The 22,869-nt window shown below is 33.9% G+C and overlaps 1 protein-coding gene across 5 annotated transcripts in view; it reads right to left on the bottom strand.

The window, feature by feature from the left end:
* Positions 1-214: 214 nt before the first annotated feature.
* Positions 215-22,869, bottom strand: part of LOC100375627 (A disintegrin and metalloproteinase with thrombospondin motifs 6) — a 65,380-nt gene continuing 42,725 nt past the window's right edge. For all 5 annotated transcript variants that reach the window (XM_085503330.1, XM_085503332.1, XM_085503333.1 and 2 more), the window contains 18 exons: positions 18,702-18,785; positions 17,956-18,098; positions 17,761-17,804; positions 17,172-17,277; positions 14,784-14,930; positions 14,258-14,399; positions 13,691-13,798; positions 8,051-8,196; positions 6,633-6,696; positions 6,053-6,289; positions 5,223-5,427; positions 4,055-4,221; positions 3,666-3,804; positions 3,218-3,350; positions 2,322-2,526; positions 1,611-1,787; positions 1,078-1,231; positions 215-654 (listed from right to left, as the gene is read on the bottom strand). In XM_085503330.1, the coding sequence (XP_085359456.1) occupies positions 539-654; positions 1,078-1,231; positions 1,611-1,787; positions 2,322-2,526; positions 3,218-3,350; positions 3,666-3,804; positions 4,055-4,221; positions 5,223-5,427; positions 6,053-6,289; positions 6,633-6,696; positions 8,051-8,196; positions 13,691-13,798; positions 14,258-14,399; positions 14,784-14,930; positions 17,172-17,277; positions 17,761-17,804; positions 17,956-18,098; positions 18,702-18,785 (2,517 nt within the window). In that variant the 3' untranslated portion in view covers positions 215-538. The remainder of the gene's footprint in view (positions 655-1,077; positions 1,232-1,610; positions 1,788-2,321; positions 2,527-3,217; positions 3,351-3,665; positions 3,805-4,054; positions 4,222-5,222; positions 5,428-6,052; positions 6,290-6,632; positions 6,697-8,050; positions 8,197-13,690; positions 13,799-14,257; positions 14,400-14,783; positions 14,931-17,171; positions 17,278-17,760; positions 17,805-17,955; positions 18,099-18,701; positions 18,786-22,869) is intronic.

Raw genomic sequence — 22,869 nt, 5'->3', positions numbered from 1 at the left:
GGTACGGGCAAGGTAAAAACGAGTTTAATGTCAAGAACAAAGGGGACAACGCTGTATTCGGACTTGGTTACTGAACATGGCAAGCACTGAACTGGAGTTCACATCCTATGAAGCACGGTATTGTTGAGTCCTGTATTGTCACATCTAGAATTATGACGCAAATGTTGAACTTTGCGTCTACAGTGCCCTGTAGTTATTCAGAAAACAAAATGTGTTGCTGTTCATTAATAAGAATGTGTTTATTTCTGGTTGTAACAAAAATCTCACAGAAAATCAAGTGAATTGGTTGAATTTTGGAGAACTTATGCCCAGACTGGTGTCCAGATGTAACGTTAAGTTATTGCTGGCACAGTTAAATGCATTTGATTTTGTTGTAGTTAGGGACGACGTCAAAAGACCGATGTCGGATAAAAAACTTAATTCCTTTAGTTTTTTTCCAACCCCCCCTGGGATGGAAACGTTTTGAGGTCAAAACCCCCCACCCCCAAACTAAAGGAAATAAGTTTTTTATTCGACATCGATCTATTGACGTCGTCCCTTACTGACCAGCCAATGTACAAGTCTTACAACACATCTGGCGGAAATATGGGCGGATGCAGAATTCAAACTTCAACACTAGAGGGCAGTAGGCAACTTTGTTGGCGTCTTCGCATTCTGTAGATTAAAAAAATGTATTAGGAAGGTGTTATTATATTTCTCATTACGTTCATTACATGGGGACATGGCTATCAAAATAACTATGGTCTGCTAATGAAGAAGTTAAAAATATTAGTTTTTACCAAAAATGAGACACCGATATCCACTAAAATTAGAGAATTCAACATCACAGCTTCAGCTTTTAAAAAGAAGTTTATTTGGTATCATACCAAATGCTTCCTTGTGTGTTTATATTTTTGTAGAACAAGAAAAAAAACAAAAAAATTGAGGAAGTAAGGTTTTTATCCTACGTTAAAATTTTGATTTTGTCCCTGAGTGGCTATGATGAATTTGGGGCCCATAGCATTAATTAAAACAAACTGTTTTTATACTGACACAGAGAAACAGAAATTGCAGTTAGTATAGGAATTCTAAACTCACCGTCATTGGTTTTATCGACTGGTTCACACGGCGCTTCACACTCTTGTATCTGAGGTGGCATTAAGTTTGCATGGCATTCACTAGATGGTAGACCAGTGTATGCACGACATTCAACACTTCGAACTTGTTGGCCTTTACCACACTCAGCAGAACACTGCAACAAGGAAAAGATAAAATATTTAAAACTTGAACTTGGGAGACACCTCAGTAATAAACCTGAGTAGAAACGGTACAATGGGAAGGTCGAGATTCATTCATTAACTTTCACTGCGACTTTGGGGGAACCTTGGTTAAGGTCTGCAGGTGCTTGTGTTCGACCGAGCCTGGTTTACACCAGGATAGCACATTAAATTGCCATTTGATAGAGAAACATGAATACGACTTCTGTGGCAAAAATGCACAATGTGTCAGCACTAGCACTTGCAATTTGCACATCAAAAAAAAGTCAGGAGAGACAACAGTGACATTGAATGTCCGTAACTGTCGCCTGGCACAACGGTACAATAATGTACTGTAGAAAAAATAAATCTTACCTTGCCCCATTCGCCGGTTTCCCACTTCGGTGGTGGACATCTGCCACTGTTACAAGGTGTTTTAGTGGGTAGTCTTGGAATAGAGCTACATGCCTGGGGATGAAATATTTGTTGCATATCGCTGCTCATACATTCAACATTGCGAGTTTTTTCACCTGGTCCACAGCTCGGTACACACTGCAACACAATAAGGAGAAGCTTTTTAACTTTTTTTTTTTCATATTAATGGGACAGTGTGTTGATAAATAATCACTTAATTTTCATAATTTTATGGCATTTGAGAAGAAACAATTTTGTGTCGAAAGAAATTTTCACTGACTTGGGTAAAGTAGACTCTCGCAAAACTGAAGTGGTTTATGTTACTTTATATGCATGTGTTGTGAGTCCCACCCAACAGGAAGTTTGAAATAGCAACCAATTTTATACTTCAAATGAACTTTTCTTTTTTTTGGACAATTTTCAAATTTGAACACAACACAAGCTATTGAAGTTGACTATGATCTCGTAGCTCTTATCCTCACATACTTGCATGCTAACTTTTGACGCAAAATGCCAACACAACTGATATTTCAAAAAATCCTGCTCCTCAGACTATAAGTACTATAATCACCAGTGTTTTCACTATTTTTTGTTATAGATCTTGTAACCAATGTAAATATACTGAGACAAAATAAACATATAATGAGCATATGCGAGAAAATAAGACCTCACCTCTCCCCATGCATCCGGCACCCACATGGGTGGGCATTCTTTTTCACCACAATTCCGTTTAAATTCCGGTTTATGAGTAAAACACTCTTCATCAGACAACGTTTCCTGTTCATTCCGTCCACTTCTACTGATGCAGGCCACAGTTCGTGTTTTGAAGCCGCCACCACATGTTCTACTACATGGGGACCATTCTGTTATGAACCACCTACATTGTTAAATTGAAAAGTGTGTCACAGAGGTCATGGCACTTTACACTACTGTACTCACAGACTCATTGCTATGTTAGTAAGTATTGATTACCCATACTGCAATTTTAGCTGGAATTAATTTTCGCTGAAAAGACTTTTCGTGTGTTTCGTATTGAATTTTTTTCACTGATTTTTGAAAAGCTGAATGTGAAATATACGAAAAAAAAGGTATATTTGCTGCATTTTATTTTCACTGAATCATTCCTTCAGCGAAAAATAGTGAAAATTAATTCAGAGCGAAAATAAAGTATTTTACAGAAAACCATTATCTTAAATCTTGAGATCAAACTATTAGTATTGAGCTTTCCTTGATGATAATTTATAATTCTAAAATAGTTTTTCATCACTTAGGTATTATGTACTACTACTTGAAATAGACAACTGATACATACCTACATCGAATAATTTATAAGACGAAGGTACGTGATGAGGATCTCCCGAAGAAAAGACGCATGCATTGTGAGATAATTGGAAAAATGCAAGATAAATTTATATTTCTAAAAATCCTAATGCAAATTATTGACTGAGAAAAAAAACACCAGGTTTTATTTATCTCATACTATTCTTAGTAGCAACCAATAATACTCACAAAGGGGTACGTTGTGATACGTGTGGAAAAGATAGTAAAGAATATACAAAATATCTTACTCTGGTGGACATGGCTCTGTGTTGCATTCCCGTTCCAGGCTTACTCTTGGTCTTGTATTTTGATCACAGTGAGAAGACGGCACGTCGGAACCATCATCACTTCGAACGCATGTGAGCTGGCGAGTTGAGGTGCCTAAAATTGAAGATTATGAGTAATAGTTTCAGTGTTTTAGTTGGCTAAGGGGAAAAGATTGGATTGAATTGAAACCTAAAACAAATTAGAATACAGCCTTTGTACCAACCCAATCTGGTTAAAGTGTCAGAGAAATTGGTAATAAACCTTGAAAAAAATATGGCTGCCAGTTACGACATTATTGGGCAACACATATATTGACCAATCAGAAAGCAGCATAAATGCCATGTGATAATATCAACTACAGAAACTACAATTTATCACTTAATATTGCAATGCATTGTGTGATTTGTTTTTTTATTGAGTTTATCTCACCTCCAGCACATGTTGTTGAACAACTCGACCATGGATGCTGTTTCCATGAGAAGCGAATTTCATCATCACCACTACCACTTCTTGTGACTGGTATATTATATTTGTAGCTTACTCCAAGATTACTTTCTTGTAACAATAACTGGTGTAAAAAAAAATAATATAAATAAAAACATGCTTTACAGATTTAAACATTTTTTAAAACTTTAATAGGTAAATTTCACTTTCTTTAAAGGGAGACAGTCGTCGCGCCGCGTCCTGTTTAATATGGGACTCATATAGCGACGTACACAACACGTGCAAAATACATTGTTTATTTACATGAAATTCAAACACACGCTATGCGACGACCAACGCGCTTTAAATTCTGAGTTAGTTTAACAAGTACTTACCATTACTATGAGGTCTTCATTAGTTGGTCCCAGGGCTGATAGTTTTTCTGCTTCTTCATTTGGTCTTTCATAAGAAAATACAGTGCCAGCTACATCATATGACCGTGGCCAATCAATGGTCCATTGACCGTTTATATAATAATCATCATTTATTGATTTTTTCAGTGCTATAGTTCACAGAAAATACAAAGAAAAAAATAAACTATTACTTCAACGAGCTGTCCTTGCTTTTCAACAAATTCAGCCAGCTTTCTGGTTATCTAAATAACGATCAGTTTTTTTTAACTTATTAATTTGTTGCTTTGCCCAAATTGAAGTGTGGTCATCATGCCATGTTTTAAATATGGGACCCACAGTAATATACAAATATACAAATGCATGTAAATTACATTCATTGTATACAAATTACATTGTTTGTTAAGTATAATATTGTTGTAATTATAAGTAGTCAATTTCTAGTAACATAGGACAAGGCAGTGGTCAAGTCAGTGTAAGTAGATGTGGCTGTCAGGACATGGGTTAATAGTCTGTGTCATGGGCTGTACCCTCTAAGTCAAAATGGAATTTCCCAAAGTCAAGTTAGAGCTGAGATTGCCAAGAACAAAATAAAATTCTATGTGGCTACTATATTAGGTGACTTGAGGTACACACTTACTGTAGAATATTTTATTTTCGCTTGGAATTTATTTTCGCTGAAGGGATGCTTTAGTGAAAATAAAATCCAGCGAATATACTTTTTTTTCTATGTCTCACATTCAACTCATCAAAAATCAGTGAAAATAAATTCCATACTAAACACCCAAAAAGCGTTTTTAAGCGAAAATTAATTCCAGCTTAAATAAAGTATTTCAGTTTTTTGTTTATAAATAAGGGAATTTCATCTTACCAAATTTTCTATAATTCAGTAATTATAGATGTTTTCAAGATCACTATATCCATGTATGTAATTTTTGTTGCATCAGTGAATTATTAGCATATGATATAATTATTAGTTTTATTGCAACAAATCTTTCTGCATCACATCGACTTAGAGGGCGCACTACTTGGGCTACAGTTAAAAGCCGCAAAGGAGCCATGGCCAGCGGAATGCCAGCAAACAAAGCATCAAGATAAATTCATTGATTACACTTATTTATTATAAATAATAATAAAAACATAAAATTAATACCAAGATAGTTTCTAGAAACTGCAACTTCTGCGATTTCAATATGAACGACACCTTTCGGGATTGTAATAACCTGTTGGTAAGATCCTCGAGGTAGGTCATCAGTAAATGTACCCAAAATAGTTTCACACGTACTACCATCGCCACCACAAACACGACATCGATCTTCAACGACCTCAGAGCCAAGAATTCTGTCACATCCAACATGCTGTTAATAAAAATCACACAATTTAATAAACAAATACAACTTTTGAAATATTGATTCATTTCGAAATTCTTTTAATGTGAAGCTTTCAGGCAATATATAATAAGCGTTGTTGTGAGTGTACATTGCACTGTCACAGCATCTTTTGCATAAAATCTCTGGACAACCAGCCTATAGGATAGCTATAAAACGTATGCTGTTTTAAAAATGAAATATTTTGGACCAGCTGTATTCAAGGAGAAGTCAAAAATAGCACACAAAAAAAAAACATTTACTAAAATTCATCACAAAATTAACAAATCTGATAGACGTGCACCCATGTACACAAAATATCAAAGCATGAAGGCAAGTTGCTTTCAAAAGAGAAAGCCAAATGTAATTTTTTTTTACCAAAATGAATTTCATCTCAAATATACAAATCTGAGAAAGCTACCCTAAGAGAGTGTCTGGTAAGTACATGTAGCTATACAACTGATGATTTTAAAAAAAGTCGAAAATGCAAAGGTGATACAGGAAGACAACTAAGTTGAACAATCAGTACCTAATTTATAATAACTCCAAGAAGACGGAAACAGGGTCTCACAAAACTGAACAATAACAATACCATGGTAACTGAAAATAAACTTACATGACATTGTCCATTTATGCAAATATCCAGAGAGTCTTTATTGCAGAGTGTACCATCAACGACTTGAGGAGCTCTCTCGGTGTAAAAATTGTAACCTACAGCTAGGCAGTTTAACGCACACTCTTTGACTTTAGTTCCTGTATAGGGTCGCCATGTATAGTACTTGTCATGGAACGGTAGGTTGTCAAACTCGGCACATTGCAGCTCACGATAATCACGCGAACTTTCTGAACATGGCTACAAAAATAGTACACGATATTATTGTTAGATCGATAAAAACTACTTTGTTTTTAATATCAGATTTATCAATACAGATGGACTAACAATTCTAGTATCGTAACGAATGAAGCTTTTGAAAAAGAACTATCAAATATGATTAATAGTTGAATGTTTTTAAAACAATTTTTAATTCAAAGTGTCCACTATTAGCTTTTCGTTATTCTAGTAGATTTGATGTAGCTTTTTGCTCATTAAAATACCAACAATTCTTACCGCTCTTTAAAGTTTCAATCTGTATTGTTTGGGGTTAGCTACGATCACTTTCAAAGCAAATGTATATTGTGATAGATACTAAACTTACATCAATATTACACGATTTGTAGCGTTTTCTGTCACCAAGACAATATTTACCACCATGGGAAGGTCTGAAAGAAAGATTTTGACAGTGTTATTATGTGAAATGCTAAAAATTCATCATCATTTGCAGTAAACCAAAAAAAGCGATGACCATAAATCTCTTAAATTCATTGAGAATAATTTTTGCAAGAAAAAAAGTCAAATTTCACTGATATTACACAGACTTTCATGGGAATGTGTCCTTGTGATCACTGTTAACTCTTTGAATGCCAAATTCAACTTGTCACGAAATAAACCTTTGTCACATTTCACCATTATAAATCCGCATAAATATTTTTGATCAACAAATGTAGCCAGTAAAAAATATGTTCATTTGGGCCAAAATAAACAAATAAATTGTACAAAAATATGTAAAAGTGGGAAATTTGTTTTGATTTTCAACAGATTTTCAATTCTCAATATACATGAATTTTTACAGCAGTAAAAGTTTGATCGTTTCCAGATTTGCAAAACACCCTTTCCAGAACAACCAAAAATTATAAAATGTGTAAAAATGATAATTTTTAGCATCATATGTGCTTTCAGGTTGTCACATTCTTTGTATTGGTATGGTTTCTCCCTACTATGCACTCTCATATGTGTTTTCAGGTTGTCAAAAACACTTGTTACATTCTTTACACTGGTATGGTTGTTTACCAGTATGAGCCGTCGTGGTCGTTTTCAGCTGGCCTTTCATGGCCAAAAAAACACTTGTTACATTCTTTACACTGGCATGGTTGCTTAGCAGTATGCAGCCTCCGGTGTGTTTTCAGGAAGCATTTCTGAGTGAAACACTCGATCAAAACATTCTTTACACAGGTATGGTTGCTCACCAGTATATGCACTCTTTTTTTTTTTTAATTCCCATACAGAAAATGCCACACTACACAGTTGTATTGCAAGGTGGAAATAACTTTGCAGAATGGATACTCGTTACATCTTGAAACAAGCTTTGGACCCCCTCCCCCTATACTGCAGATCACAAAATAACCTGTGTCAGAGAAACGAAAAGAAAACTTGAAAACAAAACAAAATGGCCGACAGTCAGCCATTTTGAATTAAATTGTGAAACAAAACAACAGTCAGTAAACAACCATGTATGATGTAAAATACCAAGTTCAAATGAAATGGCTAATGCATGCTGGAGAAACGGTTGATGAAATGTTACAACGCTGATTTTTGTTGTTTTTGAAGACAAAAATGGTTGCCTGTTGGTCAAAATTAATAAAATGTAAAACAAATCACCATGCATCAGTAGACCACTGCCATCGCTTTCAACAAAATCAGACTAGATATGTCAGTGACACACTTTTGAACTATACATCCAACAGATACTTAAAAGTAAAAAAAAATTTAATTAAAAAAAAATGAGTGACGTCATACTTTGGGTTATTGCAGTGTCTTTCTAGTGATGAAACACCTCCTCCACATGTTCTTGAACACTGTCCCCATGACGACCATTGGCTCCATTCTCCATCTACAGCTTGGGGTTTATAACCATACGGTTCACAACTTCCTTGGTAGCACCACTATGGAGTGTACATAAACAGAGGTACAGTTAGTTATAACGATCTTTCTAAATTTAAAAATAATTATGCTCATAAACCATCAAATGCAAATTTGCAAAGGTCAATATTATAATTCAGAGAAAATATGATTATATAAAATCGGATTACAAAATATAATAAACCTTTCTTATAAATTGCACCGTCTAGCGATAAAGCGATTCTATGATATAAATGGGAGAAATGAAGGCCTTTCTGAGTTTGAAGGACATGTCACTTTCATTTCATACATTTCATTTTGGGACAAATACAAACAACTTTCTATTGACTACAGTTTTGGTATGAATTTTGTGAAAACAAGACCTGCAATGCCACATCCCGATTTCTGATATGTACCCTTATACTGGTGATCTGTTCAGCAACCAGTGTTAATGGGTAATTTTAATTGGCAATCACTAATTAATTAATTAATGAATAATTTAGCGAGTATAGGTTGTTATGACTATGTTCATCACTTATCACTGTGTTCATCAAACTGTTTCTAGGCGATCAATTTCTTTTTATTAAGAATATTAAGAGAAAAAAAACATGAAGCTGTGTGAATGGATTGAAACCACTGATGTAATTAAACAAGCAGCCTCTCGACTGAGATAGCTCCGCTGTTAGCAATGCACATTTCAATTATAGAACAGAAGATATGATTAGAAAATGAACAATATGTATAGTTTCAAAACAATCAGACTTGCGGTTTTCAACAAGAAGTTGAAAATATCACAAATTGCGTAAACAAGGGGTGAACATGAAAGTCGTGTAATTTTTCATCATAAATCACAACAGACTACAATCAAATCTGAATTAGAAAATATATGACCCCGCGTAACCGAGTCGCAGATTTTTCTTTGCCTTGTCTGTCATTTGCGTCTTTGCTTTCTTACTTTTCATCACCATTGCGTTAGTAAGATGGTGTTATTATTACCACAGCAATAGCTACGGTGACTACGACTCCAATCATATTTGAATTTTCATAAGCGAGTATAAAAACCATGTTTATGCAATGCCGTGTTTATGCAATGAGATATGTTGTAGTTGTGTTCAATGTGGTGATAAAGGTCGAAAGCTTAAACAAAGTATTTATTAACTCATAACAACCTACTAGAGGAGGTTAAAGGTTACAAAAGAAAATTACAAATAAAAATTAATCAAATTACAATGGCTAATAGTTTAAAGGAAATATATAATAAAATAAAATGAAACACCAACAAAAAACTATAAACTGAATATAAAAACAACAAGTCATTGAAAATAACACAGTTCCCGTTCAAACTGTACAAATAAATCCTCATGTACCAAACTTGGTCTTGACAATATTCAAGAAATATATTTACGTGGTGAAATACAAAAACAGTGTACATTCTGAGTATGACAAATAGGAATAAACAAAAGAAAATGGTTTACAGTACACTGATCAAGTATGGGTACCGGTACTTTCAAAACATTTTTCAATGCAGTGTCTAATGTCTGAAACGCAGTGACAAGGTCAAAGTCAACTTCAGAAAGGCACCCAGAATGATTTTGTTCGAATGAAATGCAGCTATTTAAATCAGCAAGCAACCTGTAAATACATACTGGAATGACTTGTTAAGTTTTAAATAAAATATGTCTCATATCTAGTATGTTATCAATAGACATACTGCTAGCAGTACTGACATATTAGCAGTATCCATAATCATTGAATATACCAAGGTTACAAGACTCCAGAGGTGATACCTGAATATATTTCAGTGAACCTTAATGAGCATAACCTGCAATCATTAATTTATCTTGACCCGTTATTTCACAGTTTGAAGTAGGACGGACGGACCAGCACTGCCTTCTATATCATCACTTAGCAACAGAATCATTCTCTTACTGTACAAATAAAGTTGCATAAATTCACACAGAAAAAAAGTTGTTAGTGTTTTTATTACAAACTTCATTTGGTGTACAATGAAATTCAAAGTTTAAATACATAGTTCTATATTTATATTTTTTATAATAAAATAAATGTGTCATAAATGAAGATTTGTAATTAAAGTCAGCAAATCTACTGTAATAGATTTGTGTATATTGCAGCACTATGTGGTATTGTTGCATGATATAATCCATCCAAATTGTCTTTCAAATCCAGATCCTGTGAAAAAAATACAAATTTTGTTTACAAACAATATACAGTTCACATTAATCCACCAAAACCTTGCAACAATAATTCAGTTCTCTCAAATGCACATTTAAACAAATGGATTCAAATAAGTGACCTTGGACGTAGATGGCGCTGTGACAAGGTGGCCTACTGTATATAATAATAATAATAATACCCGGTAATAATAATAACTTTATTGCATCCTTAGAATTACAAATGTTCTATTGGTTTACAGCAATAAATATATAAGTGATTGAAATAATATCAATGTATGGTAACGTAAAAAAAAAAAAAAAATAGAAAAAAAGAGTCAAGGTATTATATCCAAAGAAAGCTCATTTCTTAAAATAAATGATTTATGTAAAAATTCCCCTAAAAGTTTTATTATATTTCTGTCATTACTTTTCATTAAATATGTGAATTTTTGCAGGTTGGTAATGATTTCTTTGGGGAATAAAATATTGGAAATAAAATCATTTCTATCTGTTTGATATCGTGGGCAAAATACAAGAAAGTGCAATTCGTCTTCAAATTCCTGTAATGGGCATTGTTTACTAATTCTATTTTCTAATGGGGTTTTTGGATTGGTATGTCTGCCTTTTTCAATGGCTAGATTGTGACTACTTGTCCTGAATCTAGCCATTGATATTCTTTGATTATTATCCAAAACATTAATGTAATTTTCCAGATTGTAATTAATTTTAATGTATGTTCTCAGTTTTGTTTTTTCATTTGTCATATTCTCTCTCCAGTATGTTATGTAATAGTGCTGCTAATTTCCTTAATATTTTGATGTGATAGCTGTGATGTTTTAGAGAGGTCTACATCTTTCAAGATATTTTTGACTGATGTTTCCCATTGTGCTTTTGACAAAGTCTGATCGCTTAACGCTATCTTTGTATAATTATTTTGTGACTTGTCTGTGACACGGGACCAGAACTTAATCATATTGATTTTCACTTCAGTTAACAATGGAAATGCTCCAATTTCACCCCGACATGCACTATTCGCTGTGTATTTATTAAGCCCAAGTAGTTGTTTAATGAATTTTAGATGCACTTTTTCTGTTTCAGTTTTGTCCCAGTTATTGTTACTCATATTTTCCATTCCCCAAATTGAAAGATGGCGGCCCGCCGTGTTTGATCGCAAATTATCAAAGATCGTCACGATATTAACGTAGCTAGTTCACGTCATTTAAAAATTGCAGCTAGATAAACACAGAGTTACACAAAATTATTATTTTTGTAAACAATAAGTGGTAAAAAAGATACAAACGAGAGCGCCAGTGATCAAATACAATTGCACTAATACATAGACCACCAGCTACGGGCATCAAACAAATTACCTTCGTAGATTCGCAACGATACAATTCCCGAAATTTCATATATCGTTGCTTACAAATATATCATCTTATATTTTAGTCCTGCATACACGGACTGTATCCGGGGGAGGTGTAGACAATAACACGGACCGACGATCGCCCGACTCAGTCATTTTGGAGGTGGATAGCAAAAATTAACTTTTAGACTGGGATCAATCAACATAAACTACTATTTTACGGTTTAAATGACTATTCCATGTTGTCAAGAAGCAATATTTCGTTTACAAATGATATTCTACACTACCGATGACGTAAAATTCTGGCTAATCTCTCAAAATGGCGGACGTACCACCTCAGACAGGGCATTTTGAATGAAGTTATTCAGTTTTCTCTCGTAATGGCACTCAAAATCGTAATCACGTGATACTGTTGGATCAATGATTTTTTTATTGTAATAATCAAACCAGAACGATTATCTTGAATACGTCCAAAAACAGTCATTTTCCAATGCATGGTCGCTATTGTGACGATCGAATACAAAACAACCGTGACTGCATGCGTAGGGCAGTGCGAAGATGCATTGTCCATTAGTTAGCCCCGATCAACATAGCTACTTATATTTCAGTTAAACGCAAGAAAATATTTTTTTAGCCAACACAAATTGAAATAGATAACTGGCTTGAAGGAGCTTGAATGACAAATGAGCAGGCAAACATATCATTGCAGGAAGCATTAATTAAATAAGGTAAAAACCCACACTCAGTAAAAAAAAACAAATTACTCCACTGTACTTACCAAATAATTTGAGTGATCTTCAGACTATTCAGTTTTAATTATCGCGAAGTGACAACAGGCATCCATAAACATGGACCCGAACACGGGGTGTGTTACCATTTACCTCACCTAAGCGAATCTTCTCCCAAGATGCAACACTGGAACACATTGCCTGAACGATAATACAAATGTACAATGTAGGGGAAAGGCAGGGTCCAGGTATGTAGTAAAAATATTGATAATCTTTATTGCAATCATTTTCAAATCAAGATATCAAACAAAAAACAAATAAAGGTAACATTCTGACAAACCAACATAATAATAGAACTTTAAGGACATTAATTTAACAACATAAAAACAACTTTGTATTAGATGCATGTAATCTTAATCAGAATCTGCACATTTTGGGGTCTAAAATAGCTGCCAAACGGTCAAAAATGATTTAATGACAAAACAAATTCATGTGCATATGTATACCTTTATGAAGAGAATCCATCAAAGCATGTCTGAAATATGACTGCACACGCACGCACGCACACACACACAACCAAAAACGCTACTTCCCGTTTCGAACTACCGTCCGAACGGGAACTAAAAACCCAATGAACACACAAAAGATATAAGCATTGTTATGCTAATTTGACTTCCTGTATGTTAGTTGTATGTTAGATGAAAGATTTTTTCAGTTTTTTCGGCGATAGCCACATGAATTTGAACCAAAACGTTATCACCAAAACTCAGAATACGACAGTGACAACCACCAAAATGTAATTTAAGGCAAATAATTACGCGAAGCAAAAAAGACTGTTTAGAGTAGTTGGTAAAATAGGGGCTCAACCATTGTCAATTTGAGGGTATTACAATAAGCGAGGGAGCAAATCGTTGTTATGCTATGAAAAAGTGAAGACCTTGAACGTACTTTTTGTACTTTAGTACAACGTAATTTTTGTTTGATTACATAAGCAGCCCTTAGCAAATAATTAAGCCAAGGCATTTGTTTTTTTTTCACCACCAGATTTTCTTGCCCAAATAATTCTGCACTTTTTCTTATATTTAACAGTATGAATCCTAATTTTGGAGACAGACAAAATTTGAGTTTTTACTCAAAAAATTTGGCTATCTCTGTCCCAAACTTCTGAAGGAAACTGCAAACTAAAACAGGACTATTTTGTGAATTTGTGGGAGGGAACTGGTGGTGAAAAGGTAAAACTACCCCAGGATCTAAGTACCCTTGGCAAACTTACTCTTCTTTCATCGGTACCAATTGTGCATTCTGTGCCTTCCGCCGCTGGGATACTGTTTGTAACACATCGATTGGTTTTACTGATACACCACAATTCTTTGCAGACTGACTAAAAAACAAAAAATTATGCTGTGTATTAATACCATTTATTTGAATGATAACATTGTGCTAAATTGTTTTGTACCCTTGTTGTTAATTTCACAACAGATATTCAAAACACTGCTAATTCTCAAAACTTTTTCTTGTGACGTGTAAAATGGCGGCATATCTGTTTTTACAACTGCGACTAACTATTAGCATACAAGCATGGAGGAGAAAATATTTTTAATACAAGACATCAAAGAATTGTTTTTATTTATCAAATCTTATTTGATTACAAGTTTAGACCCCAGAAAATTGCTATTGTTAGACATGCACAACCGCCCAATATATCTCCCATTAATTTTTAATAACCAGGGAATTGATAATTTTGGATAATTACCCTAAATATTTTGATAATTTCATAGTTACAATATTTTCCGACTTGCAAAATGAATGCCCTTTATTAGTGAATAGAGACAAAACTCACCCCAAATTTGCACTGTCTGGATTTTTCATCGTGCTGTAATTTACATTGCTCATCAGCACTGGGCACTTGGAACGACATCGCAGTGGGTAGTGTTATGTCCCTCACGGATGGTGGGTTAGTCAAGCAATGACCACTACCTGAACTGCAAAATAAACCAGTCAGTTGTCACAGAAATCATTCAGAGTCAATTTCAAATATATTTTTGCAAAATTTGCTCATAATTTTTATTCAAAATATTCCTAAGCCAAAAAGCATGAGGGTCTGAGGTCAAAAAGATATTCAGTACATTCAGTACATTCAGTGCAATCAGGAATTTTTAACCAATATCACTCACATCACTCTCGGAATTCATTTATAGCTTGAACCATGAATATCAATATTGTCAAATACACAATAATTGATGAATTTTGATTTTACACACTGATGACTCTGTTCATATTTCATCACTCATCACCTGACCTGAGGGGTGATTCCATAACACAATATCATTATTCTTGTTTTATTTTAAAGAGCACTTTTAACTTACTCTAAAAACCTTGTGATGTATTTCTTACTGCAAGATGACCAGGTGAAAGGGTCTGTATTGCGCGACAACTGGGCCGCCATTATCTTCGCTTTTTCGTGGCCAGGTTTTCCGCAATCGTTGCCAGAACCGTCATGTTCCATTCCAAAACTGTAATAATAAATTCTTCATAGTCAATATATGGCAAATTGGTATTTCAAAATGATTTTTACAATTGATATATTGAGAAATTAACATTCCGCGTTGGTGTATTAAGCTATAATTAATTTCTTCTTTGTATTTTTTATATTTAAATTATAAAAATAAAATGGTTCCACATAGCTAGGGTAATGAACAGTAGCAATTTTGTAGATTCCACTGTTCAAATCACAGTGAATAATTATGTGTTCCGCCCAGAAAATGACAAAACTTAACAAACCTAAATGGTACAACAAAGGCTTATGCCATTTTAATACCGAGGTTGGAAACACATAAATCTCCCTGATAAATGGTTCAGTCCACTTTGTTTATAGATGCCCTGGGTGCCCCTCCCAAAACCATTCAATTAAATTAGCTTCCTCCCCTAGCAAATTAATAGTTCAATCCTAAAATACTACAAGTGTTTGCATAGATGCCCTGGGTACCCCTCCTCCAGAATTCATATAGTTCAACCATCTCTCTCCCTCCCCAGGGTGCGTTTAAAAGTACCCTATGATCTAAATTTATCCCTGTTTTCACTCATCCAAGTAATTAGTTTGTTTTGTGAATCTGGAAATAAACAATTTGTTAAAAAGTCTCTAATGTTTAGACAAGAAGGATCAAAATGAAAACAAACTAGAAATAAATTGACCCCCTGTCTATAAATACACGTCTCTAGCTGCCACATCAGACAGAGGAAAAAGAGTTTATCTTTTTCCGCCAGATTGTGGATTTGTATATATTAGAGCTCAGTGCTGAAAAAAAGTGTTCTTCCACTTTACTGGACTTGTATGAATTAGAGACCATTCACAGATATTTTGAAAATGTTGACATGATGGGTGGTCAAACAACGCCGCAGTTCAGCATAACTGAAATTACTGAAAGACAGATCCTAACATGACTTAGATGACATAACTGCACAATATCCTTATTTAGCTACACTGTATTGTAGATAATTTAGCTACACTGTATTGTGACTAATTTAGCTACACTGTATTGTAGATAATTTAGCAACACTGTATTGTAGCCAATTTAGCTACACTGTATTGTAGATAATTTAGCAACACTGTATTGTAGCCAATTTAGCTATACTGTATTGTAGATAATTTAGCAACACTGTATTGTAGCCAATTTAGCTACACTGTATTGTCACTAATTTAGCAACACTGTATTGTAGCCAATTTAGCAACACTGTATTGTAGCCAATTTAGCTACACTGTATTGTAGATAATTTAGCAACACTGTATTGTAGCCAATTTAGCTACACTGTATTGTGACTAATTTAGCTACACTGTATTGTAGCCAATTTAGCTACACTGTATTGTAGATAATTTAGCAACACTGTATTGTAGCCAATTTAGCTACACTGTATTGTGACTAATTTAGCTACACTGTATTGTAGCCAATTTAGCTACACTGTATTGTGACTAATTTAGCTACACTGTATTGTAGATAATTTAGCAACACTACATTGTAGCCAATTTAGCTACACTGTATTGTAGATAATTTAGCAACACTGCATTGTAGCCAATTTAGCAACACTGCATTGTAGCCAATTTAGCTACACTGTATTGTAGATAATTTAGCTACACTGTATTGTAGCCAATTTAGCTACACTGTATTGTAGATAATTTAGCTACACTGTATTGTAGCCAATTTAGCTACACTATTGTGACTAATTTAGCTACACTGTATTGTAGATAATTTAGCAACACTGCATTGTAGCCAATTTAGCTACACTGTATTGTAGATAATTTAGCAACACTGCATTGTAGCCAATTTAGCTACTGTATTGTAGTCAATTTAGCTACACTGTATTGTAGTCAATTTAGCTACACTGTATTGTAGTCAATTTAGCTACACTGTATTGTAGTCAATTTAGCTACACTGTATTGTAGTCAATTTAGCTACACTATATTGTAGTCAATTTAGCTACACTGTATTGTAGCTACTGATAATTTAGCTACACTGTATTGTTGCTAATTTAGCTACACTGTATTGTGACTAATTTAGCTACACTGTATTGTGACTAATCTAGCTACACTGTATTGCTACTAATTTAGCTACACTGTGATCACTAATCAGGATGTAGGTAATTTAGCAAAAAAAGCTATTATTATATAACAAGATTTCGGACATTGTAGCTAAATCCAGATACCATTAATTATTCATAGATTTATCCAACATACAGCATTTGCTATTTCAAAAACTTACTTATGTCCCATTTCATGAGCGATCGTAAATGCTGTTGCAATACCCATATCTTCGCTAATACTGCAACTTTTTTCACTCTGGCACATGCCACCTACAGGAGCTAACCCTACAAGAACAATAATAGATACCAATAGGTAACATATATTTCTACTTTAATATACCAGTACAAAAATTTGGCAATAGACGTGCCCCATGATTTGCAAATTGTGCATAATTCTGTAAAAAAAAAAAATGTAGATTTATGCTAATCATATGCAAACTGCAAATATGCAAATCATATGTGAATAGTGTCTGTCGCAAAGTCATTAAATTCAAATACCCCCTATTTTTATTACAGCAAGCGCAAAGAAAATTTGTACAGAGGAGAAAGTTCCTTTGAGCATTGCAATAGAGCAAGGAACTGTCTAATTAGTGAATCTTACTTGCAGTCACATCAAACAGGAATTTGATAGGGTCATTGGAACATACCGGTAGATAAGAACTTTTGCAGAAAAGCTGCAAGTTACCTGTATCTCGCGTTTGCACTCTCTGTAGATTTTCGACAATGATTTGATAAAACTTTTCACTCAACAAGAAGTTTCAAACTTACCTAATGTACCGCATGGCTTGTTTTGGTACTTGCAAATATCAAACCTAGAAAAATATATGATAAGATAACAATAAGAAACACCTCTCTGTAATTCAAATGAATGGGGATTAAACTATGTAATTCATTTGTGAAGTTTTAGAGAAGAAGATTTCACAGACAGACTGATGGATGGACAGACAGCTGCCATATGTGTACCTTGTAATCAGTATAGCATTATCATGGTGCGCTATCCCGTCTTCTAATACCGCTTTTGAATCCAGTGCTGGATTGATGCTTTTCTGCCATTTACAAAAACTATCCAACGATTTGTCGGCATGGTGATTAATTTCAAGATTAACCTGTAAGACAAATATCAGTTACAAAGGATGATCAGATCTACCAGGTAATAAGATATTGGTTGTGGACCGTAGACCAAATTTTGATACTTCAACAGATCTATATGTGAACTGTTAACTGTTTTATTTTTTTGCAGTTTGACAGTCAAGTCAAAGTATATATATAAGGCAGAATTGGTTATGTTGAAAGAAAACCTGCTGCGTCTGATTGGCCAGATTGTTAGGTGTTAGGGTTGGATGGCCAATCAAAAACAATCTTGTAAGTGGCTTCGCATTGACTCCAGTTTAAACAAATTCAAGGGGACAAATTCTCGAAAAAGTCAAGAAAATTTAACATAAGATGAAGAATGATAAAATGTAGAAAGCAATGCAAAGATGATATAATGGTGCTGTTGGGCAATGTTGTGTTGTTTTTTCAAGTACTATTGCCATAGTTGCCATAGTTTCCAAGTTATTGTCACCTTCCCTCATGCATTGCTCAGTGTGTTGTTGCCTAATGAAATGCCTCATGTAGACAGCCTTGAAGGATCCCAAATTAAAATCTTCACTGCCAAAGTTTTGCAAGTACCCTGGTGTGTGAAATTACAGTTACGGAGTAATACTCACTTGATCCACAATAATGATGATCATTCTGGATACGACAATATTGATTGAATTTCCTATACTGCCATCGTGATACAGGTTGGCAACCTGACCTCCAAGAAAAACAAAAAAATTATTAAACATTACAAATAACGAAGCTTCATAATTACTGAAAACAAGTTTTTTATTATTCTCGCCAGCATTTTGCAGATTTTTATGTATTTTTCTACATATTTTTTGTTGAATTCACACCAAATGGACATAATTTTCTTTTACCCTATTTTAGAAGAAAAGTGTAGTAATTTGGATTTATGGAAAGAAAGGTGACAAACCGAAAGAGTCGAAGAGTGCAGATACACGTACAGAAATGGAGATGATGTGAATGCAATGTAAACGAACACAAGAAGATAAAAATAACTCAAGTTAACATAGAAAGTAATATAGTTTGTATTGGAAAATGTATTTTGGGACTGAAAAGACAGTCAAAATAGCAGTCAGATTAGACAGAGAAATGGCAAAAAAAAAGAAAGAGCATCTGAGTAAAAGAGTACAGCGAGTGGTAGTAATGGGAAAAAAAAAAAAAAGGACGGAGAATGAAGTAAGACTGATAGTAAAAAGTGTATTTGAGGTTCAACAGTACACTTAACAAATAATTCAACAAACAGTTATTCAATTTGCAATTTAATTTTTCCAATTGTTTATTCTTAGCGCATTAATGATCAACAGTTGCATGGTCAAACACCCCCTACAGGCTGAAGTATGCGAAACATTTGAACACACACGCACCCCAACACAATATTTTATTAGGGAAAGTACAACATTTGTTTAACTAAACTCGTAATAGTTTAAGGACAAATTAAATCAAACAGACTGATAGATAGACTGGCAGAGAGTAACTCACTCTCATAAATTGCGTTAGTCAATGACTTATATTAGGTGGATTCGTAATATAAATTCATGTTAGACGTTTATAGTTTCCTCATAGGCAAAAACTTTCACATATCGAATGGTGTCCCAGTGAACTTTATACACAGTGTCGTAGTCATACACTTCAATTCTCGCACTACATGGCGAGGGACATTTGTACATACAGGTATCACTGATTGGTTAATAGTAAATGACGTGCAAAGTTACCTCAATTACTGATTGGTTATTGTGAATCACATGGTAACGTACAAAATGTATCTCAATCAACGATTGGTCAATAGTGCATCACATGTCACGATACCGCCCTATTGATTGGATAGTGGGGAATAACTTGTTTGGTAACAAGATCAGTCAACATGCTAAGATGTTTTTGTGGTAAATTTCATGTTTTGAAAACACTAATCTGAAAATTTGTAATTAATATTCTTATTGAAATAAATTAGTCAGTTAAACTCTCTGAAAACTGTCAAAAGCCAAAGCTCAACTTCATTTGTTTAAAGTGAAAACACGTAGACTAGTTTTAGTTTCTCATTGTTTATGCTCTATACACTTGAGGTTGAGAAAAGAATTTTATTTGATAATCAGAATATAAATAAACTTGTAAAAGCTCAATTTTTTGGGTAGGTACTGGAGTGCTAACAGTCTTGAGTTATTTCAAACTACTTTGTTTAATAGTAAAACCAGACAACGCACAATTTGATGGTTCCCGGGAGCCGTGCATGGGCGGGCTACACTTCATACTGCAAATGTTTAGTTAGTGTAAACATAATTTGACTGGAACAGAGCGGTCGTGACCGACTTTCCAGATACAGGAAGCATGGCCATGTCAATGGTCTAAGACTTAGCCTTCACTTGTCAATACAAATTTGTTTTTTGTACGTTTACTCCATGACATGCAAACTTGGGCTTGTCAGTTTCACCAGTGTACTGTAAATACGATCCTGTCTCACCATCACTATAAAACACAATGATTAAATACTAAGACAAGTCTAGGCTTCACCAGTCGCCATGGTGATTTACTTTCTGGCTTGGTTACAGAAAATTATGTCACTTTCGTCACTTATGAGTTATTATAATGAGAAAATGGTTGCCTTTTAAAAATTTGTCATCGTCAACAACAATAATAAACAAGTCACTGTAAATAACATCGTCCCCATCAATAATTTTATCTGAGATTAAAAAGTAAACGCTTGACATACTACCGGTAACTTCAGAGAAACAAGTTGAAAATAGAATAAAAAATGCCCAACAGTAAGATCTCAAAAAACATGCACCCAATAAAATACGCACTTTTATCAAGTTTGATTTTAATCTAATAAATTGAGCCTTTATTAATTTATTTTTTCATTGTATTTTAAATTTGTATTTTATTTTATCATATTTATTATTAATTTGATAACAACTTTTTTAAAAGTGTTGGTTATCACAAATTTAAATTATACATAATAAGTACTAAAAAAACTACAAAAAATATAGAACTAATAAAATAAATTTGAAGGAAAAACATGACGTACATACAATCTCTTCAAAAAACCAGTTGCGACTATGTTCAATATTACAATTTAATGATTCCTCGTTCATCCAGGACTTCAAAACATATTTATTAGGGATGATATTATTCAAATTTCTTATATGTATCAGAAAAATATTGTGACTATGACAGAATAAGCTGTAAATTTTAAATAAAATTTATATTAATTCCTTAAGTTAGAAGTTATATCAACTGAATATTCGGTATTTCTCTATAAATTCCATGTGGAATTTTCTGCCAAAACAGACAGAAATTTATAGGAGAGCCGAGAAGCGTTAATATGACTGGACATCTACTGGAGCATGCAAAATGCACCTGAAACAATTAAAATTCTAAAACTGAATCAGATTGAATTAAATAAATGTATATATGCGTACATACAACGGCAATCCAATTCTGACGGCAACGAAGCAGAATACACAGATAAAGTGCTTGATATATGCTGCACTTTCAATGAACTGGAAAAAACAGCCAAAACAATTACTTAGGACCAAACTGCAATGTAAATAAATTTCAAGAGGGCCTTTTGGATTTGATGGCCATTTCAGTATCCCAATTTAAGCAACTGAAGTGTACTGGAAAAAATATTGATGCCTGGGTGAAGCATTGTAGCGATTCCCCTACACATGGCAGATATTTGACATGCCCCCCCCCCCTTGTATATTTTACTCCTTCGTAGATACTTGTTGCTACATTGTTTAGCAGACTTTTGACAAAGTGTGATGTCTAACATATGCCAGATGTGTTTCTTTGCAATATAAGGTGTAAAGTGACATAGAATTATAATCCTAAGTCAATTACACTTGATGGCCAAGCTGTTATTCCCAGGTACTAAATTATTTGCAAGAAAACAATATTTCAAGATTCTGCCAAAGTATCCCCATGAATGGTTTATTTGCCAGAGAATACCCTCCAACTTAAATACATAATGTTTATTTTTTTAATATTTATATTTCAGAAGAAAAAAATGATGTTGTCTGAGACAAAAAGGGCATCAATTTAATTGAGTCTTACTTTATCGTCACATATGAGCGCTAAATAGATATTCATAATTGGATGTTTAACATAACCCGATACCAGTCTGCCTGTGATTGGATGTTTAACATCACCTTATACACATAAAAATAATTAAAATCACAGTAAAATAATTGAGCAAAACTGACCTTTCAAGACCTCATCAAAACTTGTTACTATTATAAACATTTCATGGCCTTAAAAAAGGGAACGCTGAGTAAATGTAAACGTCTACTTATTTGGCAACATACATGTACACGGTGATGATTAACATGAGTGTTTAGTGAGTTATTATGTACAAGCATAGAGCTACAGGCATACTAGTAGTTACCATGGTAACAGTAAACAACATTGTGTTTATGTATTTTGGGAAAATTTCCCAAATATTATTCAAAAACAGATAAACAGAGTTCCTGAGAAAACAATGTTAAAGATGTACCATATTTGTTCTATTAGAAACACATCTCTGATAGATGCACATTTAAAATCAAAAATTACATTAGCTGTATGCTGAATCAACAAAATATTACCAATTTTGACAATAATAACATTTAAGCACGATATGATTTCCTGGCACTTTTGAAAACATTTCCGGTTGAATGACACCAAATATGTGGACTGGAAACGTGATGTGCAGTATTTGAGATTCTGACAATGCTTGCATGAATTAAAACTATCGACCAATCATGGCGCGACACTTGTAACAATACATAAAATTGA

Source organism: Saccoglossus kowalevskii, chromosome 9 (genome assembly GCF_978046115.1).
Source record: "Saccoglossus kowalevskii chromosome 9, keSacKowa6.1, whole genome shotgun sequence".
In the NCBI taxonomy this organism is placed as follows: domain Eukaryota; kingdom Metazoa; phylum Hemichordata; class Enteropneusta; family Harrimaniidae; genus Saccoglossus; species Saccoglossus kowalevskii.
Note: the sequence above shows the minus strand (reverse complement) of the source record. Positions and strands in the feature narration are given on the sequence as shown.